Below are 18,090 nucleotides of genomic sequence, written 5' to 3'. Positions count from 1 at the left end.
TTGAGCGGAATCCTTAGGGTCGGCTTGCGGAGAGAATCCAGAACCTCGTTGGAACCACAAGTAGGAGGTTTCCGTTGTGTTTCGAGTTGAGAGTTAAAGACTGTAATGTCATCTTGAGAGACTATTGCAAAGACTTTATTTGCGTATCGCTCCAAACTATTACTGTGTATTCCTGAGAAACTAGTTACTGGTGTTGGTAACTCCTGCACTGTTCTGGAACTTTGTCAACCTAAGGAAAGTCTACCTTTGGATGAACTGGTAGTCAAGGGTTTTCTCATCTCCTCAATCATTACTCGAAAGTGCGTTCAATGTGTTCTAGTAGATAGGGGTATTCAATTGTATGCGTATAATTAATACTGCTGTGTACCACCTTATCATCTTCATCAACCAGAGGAGTAGCCCCAGACACCGAACTGTTGTACTAAAATATCTTCAGAATTTGAGAGTAATACTGGACAATCTAAGAGAGCAGCTAGTTCCACACAAGCACAAGGTAGGAGACCAGTCTCAAGGGAGTTAGCGCTAGAATAGGCCAGTAGTTATTGGAACGGTATTAATGTTGTCCTTAATGTTTTAGGTGTAACATGCTGTGCTGAAGAACCAGAAGACACCTGTGTGAACGTCTCTTGTGTGTCTATCCACTTCCCCTTTCCCTTTTGTTCCTGGTCTCGGAGAGATCCGGGCTCAGGGAGGTGAGGGAGTTGGGAATTATTCAGCTGGGACCTCCCCTCAAGTCATCTGCTCCCACGGAGAACCGCAGGAATTCAGGTACGCTTCTGACAGATTGAAGTGCCCTAAAATTCCTCCGTCTGAGCAAGATGGCTGAAGGGTTAGATGTGAAGGCGCTAGCGTCAATTTTAGAAGGGTTACAGAAACAGCTTAGTGAAACCAGAGAAGAGGTTAGGAAGTCCAACCAAGAGGCCAGTTATCTGCGACAAAGGTTAGATCAATTATCTGAGAGTCCCAGTCCTAACTTTGGGGGTCAAAAATCACCTGTTTTGATTCTTCCCCTACCACTTCCACTTCCCTTACTACCCAAGTAGTGCATGCCATGTCTCCCACCATTCCTTTGGCGGCTCCGGAAAGATTTCAGGGGGATCCAAATAAGGCCCGAATCCAATTCAAGAGAAAACCCAGACCCGAGTCTGTTCGAGCAGTGGATGGCACCAATTTATCTTATGGTCCTATAGTTTTTGACACTGAGTCCATGTTGGTGCAAGGTCCTGGCGAACATCGGAGCTATACGAGTTTCAATTTAATTGATGCTCCTCAATTCCAGATGATATTGGGTCTGCCCTGGTTAACAGATCACAATCCTCAAATTGATTGGACAAAACGCACTGTGGAGATGAATTCAACCTTTTGCAAGGAGCATTGCTTTCATGAGCGTAAAGAAGAAGCACAGACCACCTTGTCTTCCAGTTTGGCAGAGCAAGTTCAGATGATTTGCGCAGTAGAAGTCCCCGAGGTTCCACACGAATATCGAGATTTAGCTGAAGTGAACAAGAAGCCAAGAAATTACCTCCCCACAGGGATTATGACTGCCGAATCGAATTGGAGCCAGGAGCAACTTTGCCTTGCAGCCGAATCTACGTCCTATCGGAACCAGAAAATCAGCACCTGAAAGAGTACATTGAGCAAAACTTGGCCAGTGGTTTCATTCGACCATCCCAGTCACCGGTGTCTTCCCCTCTTTTTTTCATCCCGAAGAAGGACGGATCTTTGCGGACTTGCATAGATTTTAGGGCTTTGAATCTGGTGACCAAGAAAAATCGCTATCCGTTACCATTAATCTCTGAATTGTTAGATCAAATGAAAGATGCGTGCATTTACACCAAACTTGATCTCAGAGGTGCTTATCTTGTGCGCATAGCCGAGGGTGAGGAATGGAAGACGGCCTTCCGAACGCGGCTGGGGTTATTTGAATATCAAGTCATGCCATTTGGCCTATACAACGCCCCAGCCGCCTTTCAGCATTTTGTCAAGGATGTCCTCCGAGAATTTTTGGACCACTTCGCGGTGGTCTATATTGATGATATTCTCATTTTTTCGAACAGTCTGGAGGAGCATGTTGGGCATGTTCGAGTTATCTTGGAGCGCTTGCTGGAACATCAGCTGTTCGTCAAATTGGAGAAATGTGTATTCCATTCTTCCAAAGTGGAATTTTTGGGATTTATTTTGTCTCCAAAGGCAGTTTACATGGATGATTCCAAACTACAAGCGATTAGATCTTGGCATGCTCCTAGATCGGTGAAGGAAGTGCAAAGCTTTTTGGGATTTGCCAATTTTTATCGAAGGTTCATCCAGAATTTCTCGGAGAAGGTTAGTCCCATCACTCGGCTTTTGAAGAAAAATGAGCGGTTTGTTTGGAGTCAAGAATCGGAAGATGCTTTCCAAACTTTAAAGGAAGCCTTTGTATCAGCACTTGTTCTTCAACACCCGGATTTGAAAGAACCCTTCTTCCTCGAAGCAGATGCATCCAATTTAGCCATTGGGGGAATTCTTTCTCAACGCCATAAGCAGACTGGCCAGTTGCACCCCGTGGCTTATCATTCTCGGAAATTGTCTTCGGCAGAAATCAATTATTCCATTGCAGACAAGGAATTGCTGGCGGTAAAAGATGCCTTTCAGGTTTGGAGGCATTATTTACTGGGTGCTAGACATGTGATTACCGTTTTTACCGACCATCGAAATCTGCAATTTTTGAAGTCCGCCCGCACCCTCACACCTCGCCAGTTGCGGTGGTCTCTTTTCTTCGCAGATTATGATTTTGTATTGACCTATACACCAGGTTCTGCGAATGGGAAAGCGGACGCTTTGTCTCGGCTTAGCTCTGAAGGAGAGGTTGAGGAGATTCAAAAAGGATATATCATTCCACAAGAAAAGGTTGCGGCAACGGTTGCCGAAGATGAACTGGGACGTCGGATCCGAGAGGAATTTCGTGGTGAACAATACAGCAATTGGGTGGAAGAAGGCCAGAATCGTGAAGTTAGAGATCAGATGCCGTATCATCAAGGAAAGATATTCGTGCCTGGTGACAAATTGCAGAAGGAAGTTATTCAGCTCTGTCATGATCATCCTATGGCTGGACACAAAGGAAGCTTTAAGACCTTGGAACTGGTGAAGAGAAATTATTCTTGGCCTGGGTTGGAAACTCAGGTGAGACAGCACGTAGCCACTTGTAAGCAGTGTGTTAAGGGGAAAAGTTCTAGACAGTCTCCACAGGGCCTCTTCATGCCCTTGCCCTTGGCCCCGTCCCCTTGGCACACCATTTCCATGGATTTCATAGTGGAATTGCCATCTAGTCAAGGTTATTCAGTGATTTGGGTGGTGGTAGATCAATTCTCTAAAATGAGTCACTTTGTCCCTTTAAAGTCTTTGCCCACTGCTCCTCAACTGGCCACCTTGTTTGTACAGCATATAGTCAGGTTACATGGAATTCCTAAGGTGGTGATTTCAGATCGGGGCTCCCAGTTCATTTCTAGATTTTGGAGGTCATTTCTGAAAGGTCTGGGGGTGGACTCACGTTTGTCCACCAGTTTCCATCCTGAGACTGATGGGCAGACGGAGAGGGTGAACCAGGACTTGGAGCAGTATCTTCGTTTGTATTTGATGGATCAGGAGGGAGAGTGGTCTTCTTACTTAAGCACAGCTGAGTTTGCTTATAACAACTCAGTGCATTCAGCAACAGGTTACACTCCATTCTTTTTGAACTCATGCAGACATCCCAACATGTGGGTTGGCAAAGAAGAACTTGAGGTCCCAGCCGCTGAGGAGGTGATTCAGAATTTGCAGAAAATCTATCAGTCTGCTTCTCTCAATCTCTCCAAGGCCAAATCTGGATATAAGAAACAAGTTGACAAAAAACAGTGGGAAAGTCCAATTTTTAAGGCTGGGGATTTGGTTTGGATTTCCACCCGTCACATGAAGTTAGTGGGGAATTGAAAGTTTCAACCTAGGTATGTAGGCCCATTCCCAGTTGAGCGCATAGTAAATCCAGTTAGTGTAAGAATAGCACTTCGTAAGTCCATGAAAATCCATTCAACCTTCCATGTGTCCTTGATCAAACACAACCCACCAGATTTGAGATGTGAGTCACCTCCCTCGGCAGTTCAAGTAGAGTCAGCAGAAGAGTTCGAGGTGAAAAGAATACTGGATTCCAAATTGAGACGGAACAGACTGTACTACTTAGTTGATTGGAAGGGTTATGGCCCAGAGGACCGCTCTTGGGAGCCTAGCTCAAATGTTCACGCTCCCCGATTGGTGGCAGAATTCCACAAGACCCATCCGCAGAAGCCTAGAGAGGGGGCTTTAGTGGGGGTTACTGTCAGGTCCCGAACTGCAGCAAGCCAAAATCGGTCTAGGAGATCACGATACCCTAAGCTTTCAGGTCCGATACCTACTCTATCCCTGTGGAGTTGGCGTCAGCGAGTAGCGCAACGGAGGGCAGTCTAGATTGGTTGGTTCCGGGTGAGCCGTTATGTTACGGCGGTCAGCATTCTAGCTTCAAGCTGGCTGTCGGCCATTTTGTGCACTCGTTCTATCAGTACTGCGCACTTCAACTGTCATTTTCTGACGGACGGTCGCTTCTTTCTGAGGCTCGTCCAATTTCCGTAAGATACTGAGTTTTGACACTACCATTGGTGCGGGTTTTTTGACCCATCCTTCCCCCCTCCATTTCGTCTTTTGAGACCTCCGTTCTCTTTGAATTCCGTGACGGATATAGTATTCTGAGGTGCTCCTGCGCCTATTCCCAATTCCCGTCACTCCTGATTCTGGAGCTGAGTTCTATCCGGTATCCTGCTATTCCAGTCAGAAGATATTCCAGCTTCAGGTTTTTGAGCGGAATCCTGAGGGTCGGCTTGCGGAGAGAATCCAGAACCTCGTTGGAACCACAAGTAGGAGGTTTCCATTGTGTTTCGAGTTGAGAGTTAAAGACTGTAATGTCATCTTGAGAGACTATTGCAAAGACTTTATTTGCGTATCGCTCCAAACTATTACTGTGTATTCCTGAGAAACTAGTTACTGGTGTTGGTAACTCCTGCACTGTTCTGGAACTTTGTCAACCTAAGGAAAGTCTACCTTTGGATGAACTGGTAGTCGAGGGTTTTCTCATCTCCTCAATCATCACTCGAAAGTGCGTTCAATGTGTTCTAGTAGATAGGGGTATTCAATTGTATGCATATAATTAATACTGCTGTGTACCACCTTATCATCTTCATCAACCAGAGGAGTAGCCCCAGACACCAAACTGTTGTACCAAAATATCTTCAGAATTTGAGAGTAATACTGGACAATCTAAGAGAGCAGCTAATTGCACACAAGCACAAGGTAGGAGACCAGTCTCAAGGGAGTTAGCGCTAGAATAGGCCAGTAGTTATTGGAACGGTATTAATGTTGTCCTTAATATTTTAGGTGTAACATGCTGTGCTGAAGAACCAGAACACACCTGTGTGAACGTCTCTCTTGTTTGTCTACCCACTTCCCCTTTCCCTTTCGTTCCTGGTCTCGGAGAGATCCGGGCTCAGGGAGGTGAGGGAGTTGGGAATTATTCAGCTGGGACCTCCCCTCAAGTCATCTGCTCCCACGGAGAACCGCAGGAATTCAGGTACACTTCTGACATAGGCATACTTGAAACAAACCTAACTAAATCTAGCTTGTTAAGCATAGCGTACAGCAGCCACATACTGCATTTGTGACATATCTCCCCTCCTTCTGACTAGTCCTGTTATTATGGTATCACTTCTCATGCAACAATGTGCAACTATATTGGGGATAGCAAAATATTAAGTCATATTATAAAGCCTTATAGCCCACAGCATAGAGCTATACCAGTTGTTAGAGGCCCTGAACTAGAGTTATAAACCCGAGCCGAAGGCAAGGGATAGAACGATGGAGCAGGCCTTTAGCAACCGGTATAGCTCAAGGCTATTAGAACATTCCACCCACTTAGGGTAGACTGTTCTGAATTAAAAAGGCACAAACAGAAAGACAAACATTGGGAAGTTGGAGCAGAAGGTTTATACCAGCCATTATAAGCCTGGAGCTATTCCATTGTCATCAATGGAGTTCTTAGCATTCCATTGTTCTAATGCAGAGTGTTCTTGTCTAAACAGCCACATTCTTTAGGATGTTTTCAACTGACCATTTTGCTGATCAATACCATCATGGTTCCATCTACTTCATGGTTTTTTTCCTGTATTGGAGTGCCCGGTGTGAACAGAATGTTGAAAATGTATTTGTGGGTTATTTCACAAAATCATGAAAAATATGCATGCAATTATTTTTCCACATTAATGCCTTCAGTTTCAAATGTTCATTTCCAAGGTTTTGTGTGATTTATTCCCAACATGTTCAGGTAATTTGAGGACATGCTGCCAAGATGTGTTGTCCTATACAATTGAAAGAAAGAAGATTACAGCTCTTGCCATGTATCATCTGCAAGACTGGAGTGGCCGGACATTTTCCTGGGAGGATGGAAAGGTGGGTGGGTGGGTGGGTGTTTTTTTTTTGGGGGGGCCGGTTTTGTAGCAGTTTCAATAGCACTGCAAAGTTCCTTGTATATCCAGTGGTATTCAGGCAACTATGTAAGTGCCAATATAACTCCAGTGATTAATGTGCCTGCTGGAGAGAGATGGGAGTTTTGTCTAGAAGCAGCCTTGACTCATCTAAGGTAGAGCAGAGGTTTGATATGCCTGCGGCAAAGAATGTGTACCATGCATATCAAAGAACAATATTTCATGTGCATAGCTCAGTGGTTACTACTTTTGTAACAGATTATTTTGTTACTGCGATGTTCATGAATTACAATCATAATCTAGCACAGAGAATTATGAACTGCCATCAAAGGTTTGCATGTAAGCTGCATGGTACAGGTTAGTAGGTTTTGTTTTTTTCCCACTCTTTCATGAGCCTGATGTTGCTAAAACACATTTGTTTGGATAAAAATACATTCTTATTATTAAAGTCAAACCTAACCACTATGTTATGTTTTGAATCCGGAATCTGTGATTCTCCAGAAAAGGCACTCTTAAAAAATTCTTAACAATTTGGATGGCATGTCAATTCCCTACACCTGTAGTGTAGTTCCTAGTTTCCCACTAGGCCCTGTGCATTGGAATAACAAACAGTAGTATAGACGTGGAACTGCGGATATTCCAGGCCTCCACTGACTATGCTAAACTTAATTGGGTTGTGTTACCAACTAGCTCAGAGGTCACTGGAAACTTTCTTCTCTGCATAGGAAGTGATCAGCTTCCTTGGCACAGACAAGAAGGGATTCAGTTTTCCAACAACCGTGCAACATGACAACTTTGCTCCTCAGATCAAGAGTCAAACTCTAGGGTCGTGTGAAACAATAGACAGGTATTTCACTCAGTCAGTCTAGTGCAGTTTACTTTCACGAGATGTAGAGAATAGAGAGACGGGCGTTTGTCAATAAAAGGTTAACATTTATTGAACAGTCTTTCTTCTCGTACAAGAGAAATGTATTGCCACAATTGCAAGACTTGTTATGATAAAAAGTACGTACAGTAAGATAAGTATTGCGAAATAGAACTGTAAAAGCATTGATATGGTTTCTTAGCCATACAATAGTTTAAAAGTAATAAAACATATATACAGTCATATATACATTAGGCTAACATACTCAACTGTTGCTTCTAACTACGCCTACCCCAGTGTGCCTGACCTAAGCCTAACACGTGAAAGGGGAGTAAGTAAGTAGCTTTAAGTTGAGTTGGTTTTGCCAAGGTTTGTTTCAAGAATTCTCGTCTAAGGGTTTAGTCAACACCATACCTCTGAATAGAATGATGGAGGATTGGTATCTCCTTCAGGGGTCACTCTCGATATCCCAGTCACCCGCGAGGGCAGACCGGAAACGCCGGAGCTGGATTTCTCTGCACGAGAAAGGCAGCGGGTCTCTTCAGCGCGTCGAGGAAGGAGGGGGGACAGCGTACGCGGGCAGCTGGAATCTGCTGGATGTCTTCGCATAGGGACGGCTGTTCAGCTCCTAAGCGTACTGCACCATCGTTCGCGCTTTAGCAGCGATAATGGTATCAGCAGCTTCACCACCAAGGGGACAGCAGGCTGCAGCGACAGGGTGCTAGCTTCAGCAACACGGGGTCTTGCAGGCAGCCAGCATCAGCAACAGTAGCTCTCATTGCTTAAGGCAACGTTGGTAATATTTATACCTGACAGGTGCCGGGTTTGACGCACGTTTTCTGGACATAAGACGTCAATTAAAGATGTCACTAGGAAGTGATAGTTATCAGTTGCTCATTAGAGTTCCATTACTAATCAAAACACAGCAAGCGGGGATTTCCAGGTTTGCTGAGTTTTTATCTTGTTGAAGAACTCGGAGTGTTAATCTAGGAATATCAGATAGTGACTTCTGCTCTGTCATTGCACTAATTGGTCGCAAAGGAAGTGGCAGAGAGAACTATGCTGGAATGTGGCTCTGTTCGTGTGAGGCCAGAGATGACTTTTCTGAAAATCGCACTTGAACGGTTATGCCAATATAGGGAATAAATGGATTTATATCCGAATAGGGGCATAAGGTCACAGTATCGATCAGGAACCTAGATAAACACGCAACACACCTTGTAGTCCCTTTACCTTGTGTGACATTTATTTATACACTGATTTACACATGTATGATTTATTGTCTCTGCATGTGTGTGATGTCAAATGTTCCAACACCCTACACTGGTATATGAGGTGCTATAGAGCGATATGAGGCACTGTTGGAGGGTAAACTCGAGGGAATCATTGAAGACCCCCAACAAATATTGTCGCATCCTGGGGCACAGAATTGTAATTATTTACTATGCTTTAAAAGCTAATACAATTAAAGAAATTATAACAAAAATGTGTTGTAGAATGCACAATTGCCCCAAAAATGTTCGTGGGGAATACCCCTTCCTTCACCCACAACCCCAAGATTCCTCTTTGTAGTGGCCAGGCTTGCTCGCTGCACTCGCTATGTACCGTATGACCTGCTGTGACAACATTTTCAGGGCTGCTTTGGGTTCCCAATCCGGCCCTAATCATCTGGTCCAGTATGGCACGTCCAGAATTAATAGCATGTGATGACAGAGGCTCAGGCAAATTCAAGGCAATTGAGAAGGTGTAATTGAAAGCAAAATCCCAACAAGTGATTAAAAAATATTTGATTGGGGTTATGGTTGCTTTAGCTGAGTGACAGACCCACACCATACTAAATAACAAATTCTCTTAAAAGAACCCCAACTAAATGGACACTAGGACAAGTGCAGAGACAGAATAAACTGTTGGTTAGACGTATGCACCCTTACACAGGTCCAGTTCCATGACTGGTCAACAACAAAAGACTTGTTAGGCTGATGGCGGAAGTATTCCCAACACTAGGATTTTGAATCAAACGAGTGAAGATGCCAAAGAGACCTCTGCACCTAGACAGATATCCCAGCACTACAATATGCAATGGAATTACATACAGTAATTAAACTTACAGACATCAGGCCTACAACGAATGTCAAGAAAGAACATGGGACATGTTGACAAGAGAGACGTTCGCCAATATCAGGAAAGTACTTGCCTGAATTGGTTTCTCATACTGCTCTTTTACATCTTGCGTTGCGGGGGATGACATTTTGTTCTGAATTTCCCTTAACTTTTTCAAGTTGGCAGTGGTTTCGGAGTACAGATTTTCTATGTTAATTCTGAAAGTTTAACAAACAATGAAAAAGGTAAAACGACTAAAACATGGAAAGGCATATAAATTCTGACTAAATCATTATCCATCTCGTTTCACAAGTGGGGATCTGAATAATCCAGGGCTATGCTTAATACTGAAATTACAACTGGAGTAACATTCATGATAGGAGGAAAACTGAATCTCTCTATTTGCTTCCTAATTGCTTCATAGTATCGAAATCGAATGTCACCAGTTGTATTAGTCCCATGCCTGACCAGGAAAGGAAAATTGGTTGGTATCAGGTCCATGTTACTCTGATGCACAATGACTCCAAGCCATTCTAAAAAGCACTAGAAAGATACAATGCATATACATAGCCGTAAAAAATAGCCAAATTAAGAATTTTACAGAACATTTTTCTTAAATATATTGGCTAGAAAGTCATTTGTTTTAAAAGTTATTCTGTAGAGTAACTGAAATAATTTCATAATTCAGTAGTAATTCATCAAGGTATATGCTTTCCAAGCAGCATTAAATAATTTGCCTAAAAAGGAAATAGTGCCATCCAGGTTTCTCTCAGGCATTAGTGAGCAGAGGATGCCTCAGCCCATCCAGTTTTGAAAGCAGCTGCCTTCCTTTCGTTCTAGTCTTCAACCAAGCAAAAAGATAGACTCCCTCCCCAAAGTTCGCAAACGAGCAATGTTGAAATCGAGATAAGAGTTTAATCTTTTACTTCATCTTCAGTAATAAACCATGCACTTCTTTGGGAACATGGTCTATGGTATGTTGAAGGCCTTAGGCCGACTTACTGGAAGGAATAATGAGACACGTAGCATATGTATGTGACTGTCCATGGGCATGTGCGCACAGCCTCTTTTATTGATGGGGTCACGTGAGCCTGTGGTGGATGGGTGTGGGGTTGAATGTACAACCCCTCAGGAATGGGGGTTGCCTTGTTACGTGTCCATCAAGACACTACATTCCACAAATATAGGAACCCTTGTGTTTAATTCAAGCCTGTATACCAAAAACAATTGCATACAGTGTTGCACGTGCTTAGATTGCTTTTCATGTAAGTATGGTCATCCTTGTGCAATGGGACACAGATCTGTATGAAAACTCAATCTTGATGTCGACTGTGGTACCTCAGGTAACCTTTTTTGTAAAATGACGGAAAACTTTGGCATCAAAGAGCTACATTTTATAGGTACCTTTAAACACACAACTCTACCCAGGTACAGTGCACTTATGCACCAATATCAAAGAGCTACATTTTAAGGGTACATTTACACACACCACTCTACCCTGGAGTAGTGCACTTATGCACCAATTTTTTGTTGAACCAGCTCAAATCAATATTTTTTACAACTTGGGCTGTGCAAATGTCAGTGCAAAATTACACTGTACTGTTGGGAACTGTATGTGATCAAGACAATTGATAGCCAGAATCACTAATTTAAATCCATGCAAACCGTCACTTAGCAGTTCTGATTTGTAAGTCACGGAGGTCAAGGAGTCTATCATCGACTAAAAACACATGTATTTGTATAATTATTTAATTTCTATAAAATATTTGCATCATTTTGTGGCAAAAGTATTTTTATGCAAAAGAAAAACTAACACATTAACATGTGCACAAGCTTTCAAATCTTTCTCCTCAATGAGTGAACAGTTTTGATAAAGGTTTGTGTCCTATCCCATTACATGTCCACCTTGCATTGAATGCCGCACTATATGCTTCTCGTCTAGTTATTTTTTCTTTGCCTTTCATGCCTCATTATGGACCAGCCTCCCCAAATAGCTGCTTATGCGCTTCTAGCATATTTCACCACACCCCTTTTGCACTTTGGTGAAATATAAAATAATATTTTTAAAATAATATTTTCGATTGGAAGAGCTGATTTGTAGGTCTGGTTACAGTGAACTTTAATAGAAAAATACCTCCTGTCATCAATTACCAAAACAAGTACAATATGAAGTACCAAGAGACAGCAGGCATTGGGTAGGCACCTTTCAGCCATTGGTCATGATGTGTTTTTCATGATCCACTATTGCATGCAGGGGCTGTCCACCAAGGCCATTGTATATGTATGGATGGTTACATTGCCCCATTTGTTGTCCTACTATGTGTTAGTAATGGGGCACCAAAGAGTCCTTTTGTTGGACTCCAGATTAACACGAGTTGGAGCAAATGTATACTCTTTCATGTATATACTTAGCTGACACAGCCATTTTATTTTGGAATTGGTTGATATGATGCCTTGACCGGTCATACAGACACAGTGTTATTCATAATACGCTCCCGTGTGTTCATTCGTTTTAGCCTGCTGTAATGATATGTTGCTGGAGTTATTTTTTTGTTGAAAAAGTAAATACATGTGCGCATAAACGCTTCATTAAAGATGCAAAAAAGCTACATGGGCATTTGTGTGTGTTTCACTGCCATTAGGTTATCAAACAGCTCATTCAATAATTATGTTATTAAACTATCGGATGCTAATTAATAACAACCACCATGCTTTAAAACATTTGCTTTGCCCACACAATATGCAGTTTCCACTATCAATACAAACCTTTTCTAATATACTAAACAATGGTTTTCGACATGAAATCATTCTGCAAACTTTATATAACAAAGTATCGTCAACCTATTGCAACTAACACCTTTCTACTACTTCATTCACGCCTATAATATACCACAACCTATGGTTTCTTCTGTGAATTTTCAAGGTTTTGTAAATGCTAATTCCTAACTATATATGGTCTATAACCTATGATTTTTTCAGTTAATTTCAATGTTTTTTTAATAGCAAATATCAAAAGCTGTAAAATGTATTCTTCTTATAAATGAAAAACATATTTTATATGTTTTTAATATAATTTTTTTATGCATCTGCCAAACCCTGACCTCTTAATAGTGCACTGTGGTGGAAATGATTTTGGGACTATGACTGGGGTTGGTCTGAAAATGCTTTTAAAGGACACCTTTCATCAATTGATGACACTTTTTCCCCAAACTGCCTTGGTATATGCCAATATATGCCAAAGACAGAAATGGACCTGTTCCAACCAATTTTGTCCACTATTTGAGAAAACACGAAAACATGTGAATAAATCTGTTTCTGCTTACATGAGAGACTTTAGAATGGGTTCAATATACAACAATAACTTGCGTTACAACATGCAAGACATCTACAGAGGAGATGGTGTGCACTTCTCAGATGAGGGGAATAGAATATTCCTCCTGAATTTAAAACTGTGCATTGGAACCTACTTGTAGGTCACTAAATCAGCCACAGAACACAATAGCTCTTTTCAGAGCTACCCTACCTCTGATCATTCAAAAAAAAAAAACCCGTTTATCTTTTTCTAACTTTTTTCACTATTTTTCACCAAAGTACGCTCCCCGGTTCGCTTACCGGTGCGCGTACGGGGCGCTCCCCACGCGATTTTTTATTTTTTTAATTTTGCCTATATGAGCGTCCTAAGCCCCCCTCAGAAAACCTAGAGGGTCAGAAAGTGTCTACTGTGCCCCCTTCTACCCATTCCGCACATTGTTTCCCCTCCATCTTGTGTCTCAATTCTACCGATACACAAAATGGAGGACTCCCGTAACGCTGCCGGTACGCGCACCGGTGAGCGCTCGCTAAAAAAAGGTGGGAAAGTAATTTACAGAAAAACCACTGGAGACACTTTCATCAAATATAGAATAGGCCCTACTACATAGCAGTCCCGACCATTTACCCAAATTTGATGGAATTCCATTGAGAAAATTATGCTGTAGGCCTGATTAAATATCCTGCGGTAAATTACATGACAGAAACACATATGAAGTGTTAGAATTGACAACCAATTAAAATGTTACTTTCATTTTCTACTAATATTTCAAGACATTTGATTGGTTATGTACCTGAATATATATAAAGAAAGAGAGAAACACGGCCATTTTGACTACTACTTCCTGAAGTACATTTCAAGAGCATTTTCACTGTCAACTTTAACTTCTTTTTCAAAGGTAAGATATAATTTAAAAAATTTGAAAGGAGAACTATGTAATGCACTTTAAATTAAATAAGGAAAACATTTTCAGATAGTTACATACTGTCCCTCTATAAGAGTTAGTCATTGAGAAAGACTTAATTATTTAAATTACTGATTGAGTTAGGCTTCTGTGGTATAATTATAAATTTACTTAGGCTTCATCACAGGCACTTTTTAATAGTTCTACTTCCTGCCTGAAACCATGCACTGCCCAAAGATTACTTCACTGTTAAAAAATCACAAGTACCTGTCTGAACTTAAACCCAACAGTGCCCTATCTCCACTGATAGATTTTTTTAAATGCAATTTACAGCAAGAAAATGGAAGCACAGCAAAAAGAAAATACAATTTCATTTGAAATTAAGATTGAAAGCAATCCAAACCAAGACAAAGAAGAACTAGACTTCATGGATGAATCAGTAGACCAAGAATTATTAAAATGTGCTGAAGAATGTGATTCTTGGAATGAAAAGGAGGACATTCCTCATGATTTAATGTTACAAATTCTCTTAGATTTTGAAAAATCAGAACAATAAATTTAAATTTTAAAAGTTAAAATTGTTTGAGACATTCTTTTTAATATGAAAATTATGAAATAGTACCCAAAAAGATAAAATATAAACTGAGACTTAAAATATACTGTGCAACTTTTTTGTGTTATAGTAAGTTTGCTCATAGTTACTTCCTTTCTCCCACTATATTATCTCCAATGTGTATTTAACATCTCTTTATCATCTCCTGCCTCCATGTTCTTTCTGCTTTCCTCACAGACTATGCTATGAATTCCATATACCACAAGAACTTCTGAAACAACATGCAAGATATCTACAAAGGAAACGATGTATATTTACTTTTAGACTCTGCATTAGTACCTACATGTTGGTACTTAAATAAAAAAAAAAATACAACAAAAAGAACAATCAATAAACATACAATATTTAAACATTCTTTCATTCTTTTTTCCGTATATTACGCTCCCCGGACCGCTTCCCGGTGCGCGTACCGGGCGCTCCCCCCACAAAAAAACGATAATAAATGTATTTATTTTTTGCCCCGCGGGGCCCTTTTAAAGCCCCCTCATCAAACCTAGGGGGTCAGGGAGGATGTACTCTTCCCCCTTATGCTCATTTCCCCCTTTGTTTTTGCCACCTCTTGTGTCTCGATCCTACCGAGACACAAGATGGCGGCCGCTCCGGACTGTTTAGAATGTTGACAGTCACCGGGGAGCCAATCCGCTTCTCCTCGCGAAGTTCCGTTACGCGTCAGGTACGCAAACCGGGGCGCTAACCGGAGCGCTGTTACAGATGCATATATTTTTTAAAACGTTAATTTCTCAAAATCCACTGGAGCACATATCTTGAGACCTAGCAAAGGCACGTCGGGCAAACCATATCTACAATTTTGCCAAGTTTCGTGTAAATCCATTCAGCCGTTCGAGCTAAAAGTGAGTCCAACCTCCCTATGGAAAAATGAATGGGAAAAACGCGTTTTGGGACCCCCTTTTTTCTTGGCCCCCCCTCGACGAACCCCCCCCCAAATTTTTAGGGGCTGCTCAGAAACAATGTGCAATTTTCCTGCAAATTTCAGCCAATTCCGTGCACAAAAGCCAAAGTTATTTGACATAGAATATTCAGAAATCCCATAGGAAAAAAATCCTAACTATATATATACCTACTGGCGACCGCCAGTAGAATATATATATATATATATATATATATATATATATATATATATATATATATATATATATATATATATATATATATATATATATACACACATACATACACAACCACTGTTTCTTTCAATACACTGTTATAAATAGTTTTTTTCTCTTTTAGGTATCCCTTTCTTGAATATGGTATTTACATATTCTTCCATTTATCATTCACCGCAATACGATGATTTAGTTTGATTGAATATATTCATGTTATTTAGTATGAATCAAATTCTCCTTTCTGGTAATTGTTTAAAATGATGAAGATTTCATGACAGTTTATAAATTCAGTTCTGGTTAAGTTTTTTTAAACAAAATGTGCACAGTCTCACAAAATATAAGTAAGTGAAAGGGCCTTTTCTGTTATTATTTCGAATAATTCAACAGTGATCAGATATGTTATATAGATTAAGAATAGAGTGTGAGGAGACAGAAAGGAACTTCATACTAGAGACTCGAGTCAGATGGCATTAAGAACCATATCACCTTTGTGTCTTTGAAGGCTACTGGGTTGCATGCTCAGCCTTCACTTGGCAGGCCTACTAGCCGGCCTGTCTGTGCAACAATTATAGCAGATGATGCCATTTTACAAACACTGGCTTTATTGTTTAGATGAGGTGTGCGTATGTGATACAGTTTTTAAACTTCAATAAGGACTTTTATTTTGTTAGTTAGCCAACAAGGCTGAGACTGTAAAAAATTGACATAATGAAAGATTTTACCAATATGTTAAAATTGTATATGCTATTCACACTTCTGGGACATTACATGGTTAATAAATCATAGTAGTTACTATTAATAGTGTGTACACCAGGATAGAGTTTTGATTTAAAAAAATAATGTACAAAATGTATACCTTTTTTCCTATTGTGTCTTTCCATAATGAAAAAGGGTTAAAGTTACACTAATTATCTCTGTGATAGATCATGGAAATGGTTGTTACCTGAATTGCAGCTCATTGAATTACTGCTCAGAGGGTTGTGTGGTGGTTGCAGTCCAATTAGCTTTTTTAAATAAGACTGGAATACTGACAAAGTCCTTAGTGACAGGGGGTTTCCTTCGCTTTTAATTTTTCTGTACTCATGAAGAAATGCACACCAATGTATACCAAATTACATAACTATGTCAAAATAAACAACAAAACATCACAAGCAACTTACAAGAACTCTTTTTATACCTTGTTAAAAATGGCCTTAAGCAAATAAAATAGTCAAACTGATTAGCTTTTTATTTTGATTTGAATTCTGTTGGAAGTAGGGTTTCTGGTTGGCAGAGGTATGCACCCTGTCTAAGCAGAAACCACAATCCTAGTCAGAGTAAGTCAGATACACACCATAAATTAACCTTTGCTCACCATAGAGAAGTGTGGCTCAATGGTTAGAGCGGCAGACCCTGATGCAGAGGTCTTGCCTGGGACGAGGGTTCAATTCCCCGCCTCGGCGGGTCTTGGGCTCAAAAATTCCATGGACCTGATAATTCTCGCCTCGGTGCCTATTCCAATCATGGAGTCCCACTCTGCAACTCTGGGCAATAGCTTGCTTAATCTCCACAACGGCCCCCAAACGCTAAGGATGCCAGGCCTCCACCTTGGGGGTGCCCAGGAGTGGATTCCTCACAGGGAAAGCCAGGATGGATTCCACTGCGGTATTTGTACAAGCGCCTTGAGACCCTTGCGGGTGAGTAGTGCGCTATACAAGTATCAATTTACATTTACGTTTACATCTGGTATTTTGGAACAGAGCAGGCAGGCTTAACTTGAGTTGCAATGGGTAAAGTGCAACTCTTCAAATAAAAAAAACTGTAAAAAACACCACAGAAATACTACACATCTGTTTAGAAAATAGCTTATATTTTTATGAATAAAAACAAAAACTACAAAAATCCAATAGGTATAAGTGGAGTTATGAATTTTTAAAGAATGCATAAACATATAGTGCTTAAAAGTTTAAACCGCCAACTGGGGAAATCTGCTTGTGCTTGACATGGGTAAAGCTAGACGTTCGGGCTGACCAGGATGGTGTGGATCGGATACCGGTACCAGCCTCAGCCTGCTGAAACAGTAACTTGGTGTGTCGAGGTCAAAGAGGCGATGTGTCAGTTCGGACCTGCACAACGCCGAAGTTGCGTTGAGATGCGAGAAGTACCAAAGCGTTGCACTGTTGTCGAACTGCTGGGCTGTAGGTGAAGTGTACAGCACAAAGCGAGGTGCCAGCACTGAGCTGCGCAAAAGTCAGAGTTGCATCAGAACCCAGAGTTGATGCACATTCAGCAGTGTGAGATCTGAGGTCCGTGCAGCAGCAGCGGCGATGAGTCAGTGTTGAGGGAGATGTGTGGATTTTGAGCAGTGAAAAAAACAACCTAGGCGGTAACAAAGATTGCCCACACAGATGTTCAATGCCTTTTTCTTCATCATTGTATGAATAGGATTTTGTAACTTAAATACTAAATTGTACTTTTAATTTTCAGAATACTGAGTTCTGTCTTGAGAAAGGCGCTGGCCGCCGAAACCCGCGTCGACAAAAAGCTCACGGCTAAAGAATTTATAAGTGTTGTATTATTTAACCTATGGTGATGTTGTAATTTCTAAAGTCATCTAGAAACGGGTTTTGTTTTTAACTTTATAAAGTGTTTTAAAAAAAAAAAATCTTTTGTCTGT

At 41.0% G+C, this 18,090-nt stretch overlaps 1 protein-coding gene across 1 annotated transcript in view; it reads right to left on the bottom strand.

The window, feature by feature from the left end:
- The window catches only part of LOC147690261 (inverted formin-2-like), a 429,441-nt gene that overhangs the window by 18,242 nt on the left and 393,109 nt on the right, over window positions 1–18,090 (bottom strand). Inside the window, exon 17 of the mRNA XM_086936660.1 lies at window positions 9,578–9,701. Coding sequence (XP_086792786.1) covers window positions 9,578–9,701 — 124 coding nt within the window. The remainder of the gene's footprint in view (window positions 1–9,577; window positions 9,702–18,090) is intronic.

This window comes from Lissotriton vulgaris, chromosome 9 (genome assembly GCF_964263255.1).
Source record: "Lissotriton vulgaris chromosome 9, aLisVul1.2, whole genome shotgun sequence".
Taxonomy (NCBI): Eukaryota; Metazoa; Chordata; class Amphibia; order Caudata; family Salamandridae; genus Lissotriton; species Lissotriton vulgaris.
This window is presented reverse-complemented; position numbering and strand designations above follow the sequence as displayed.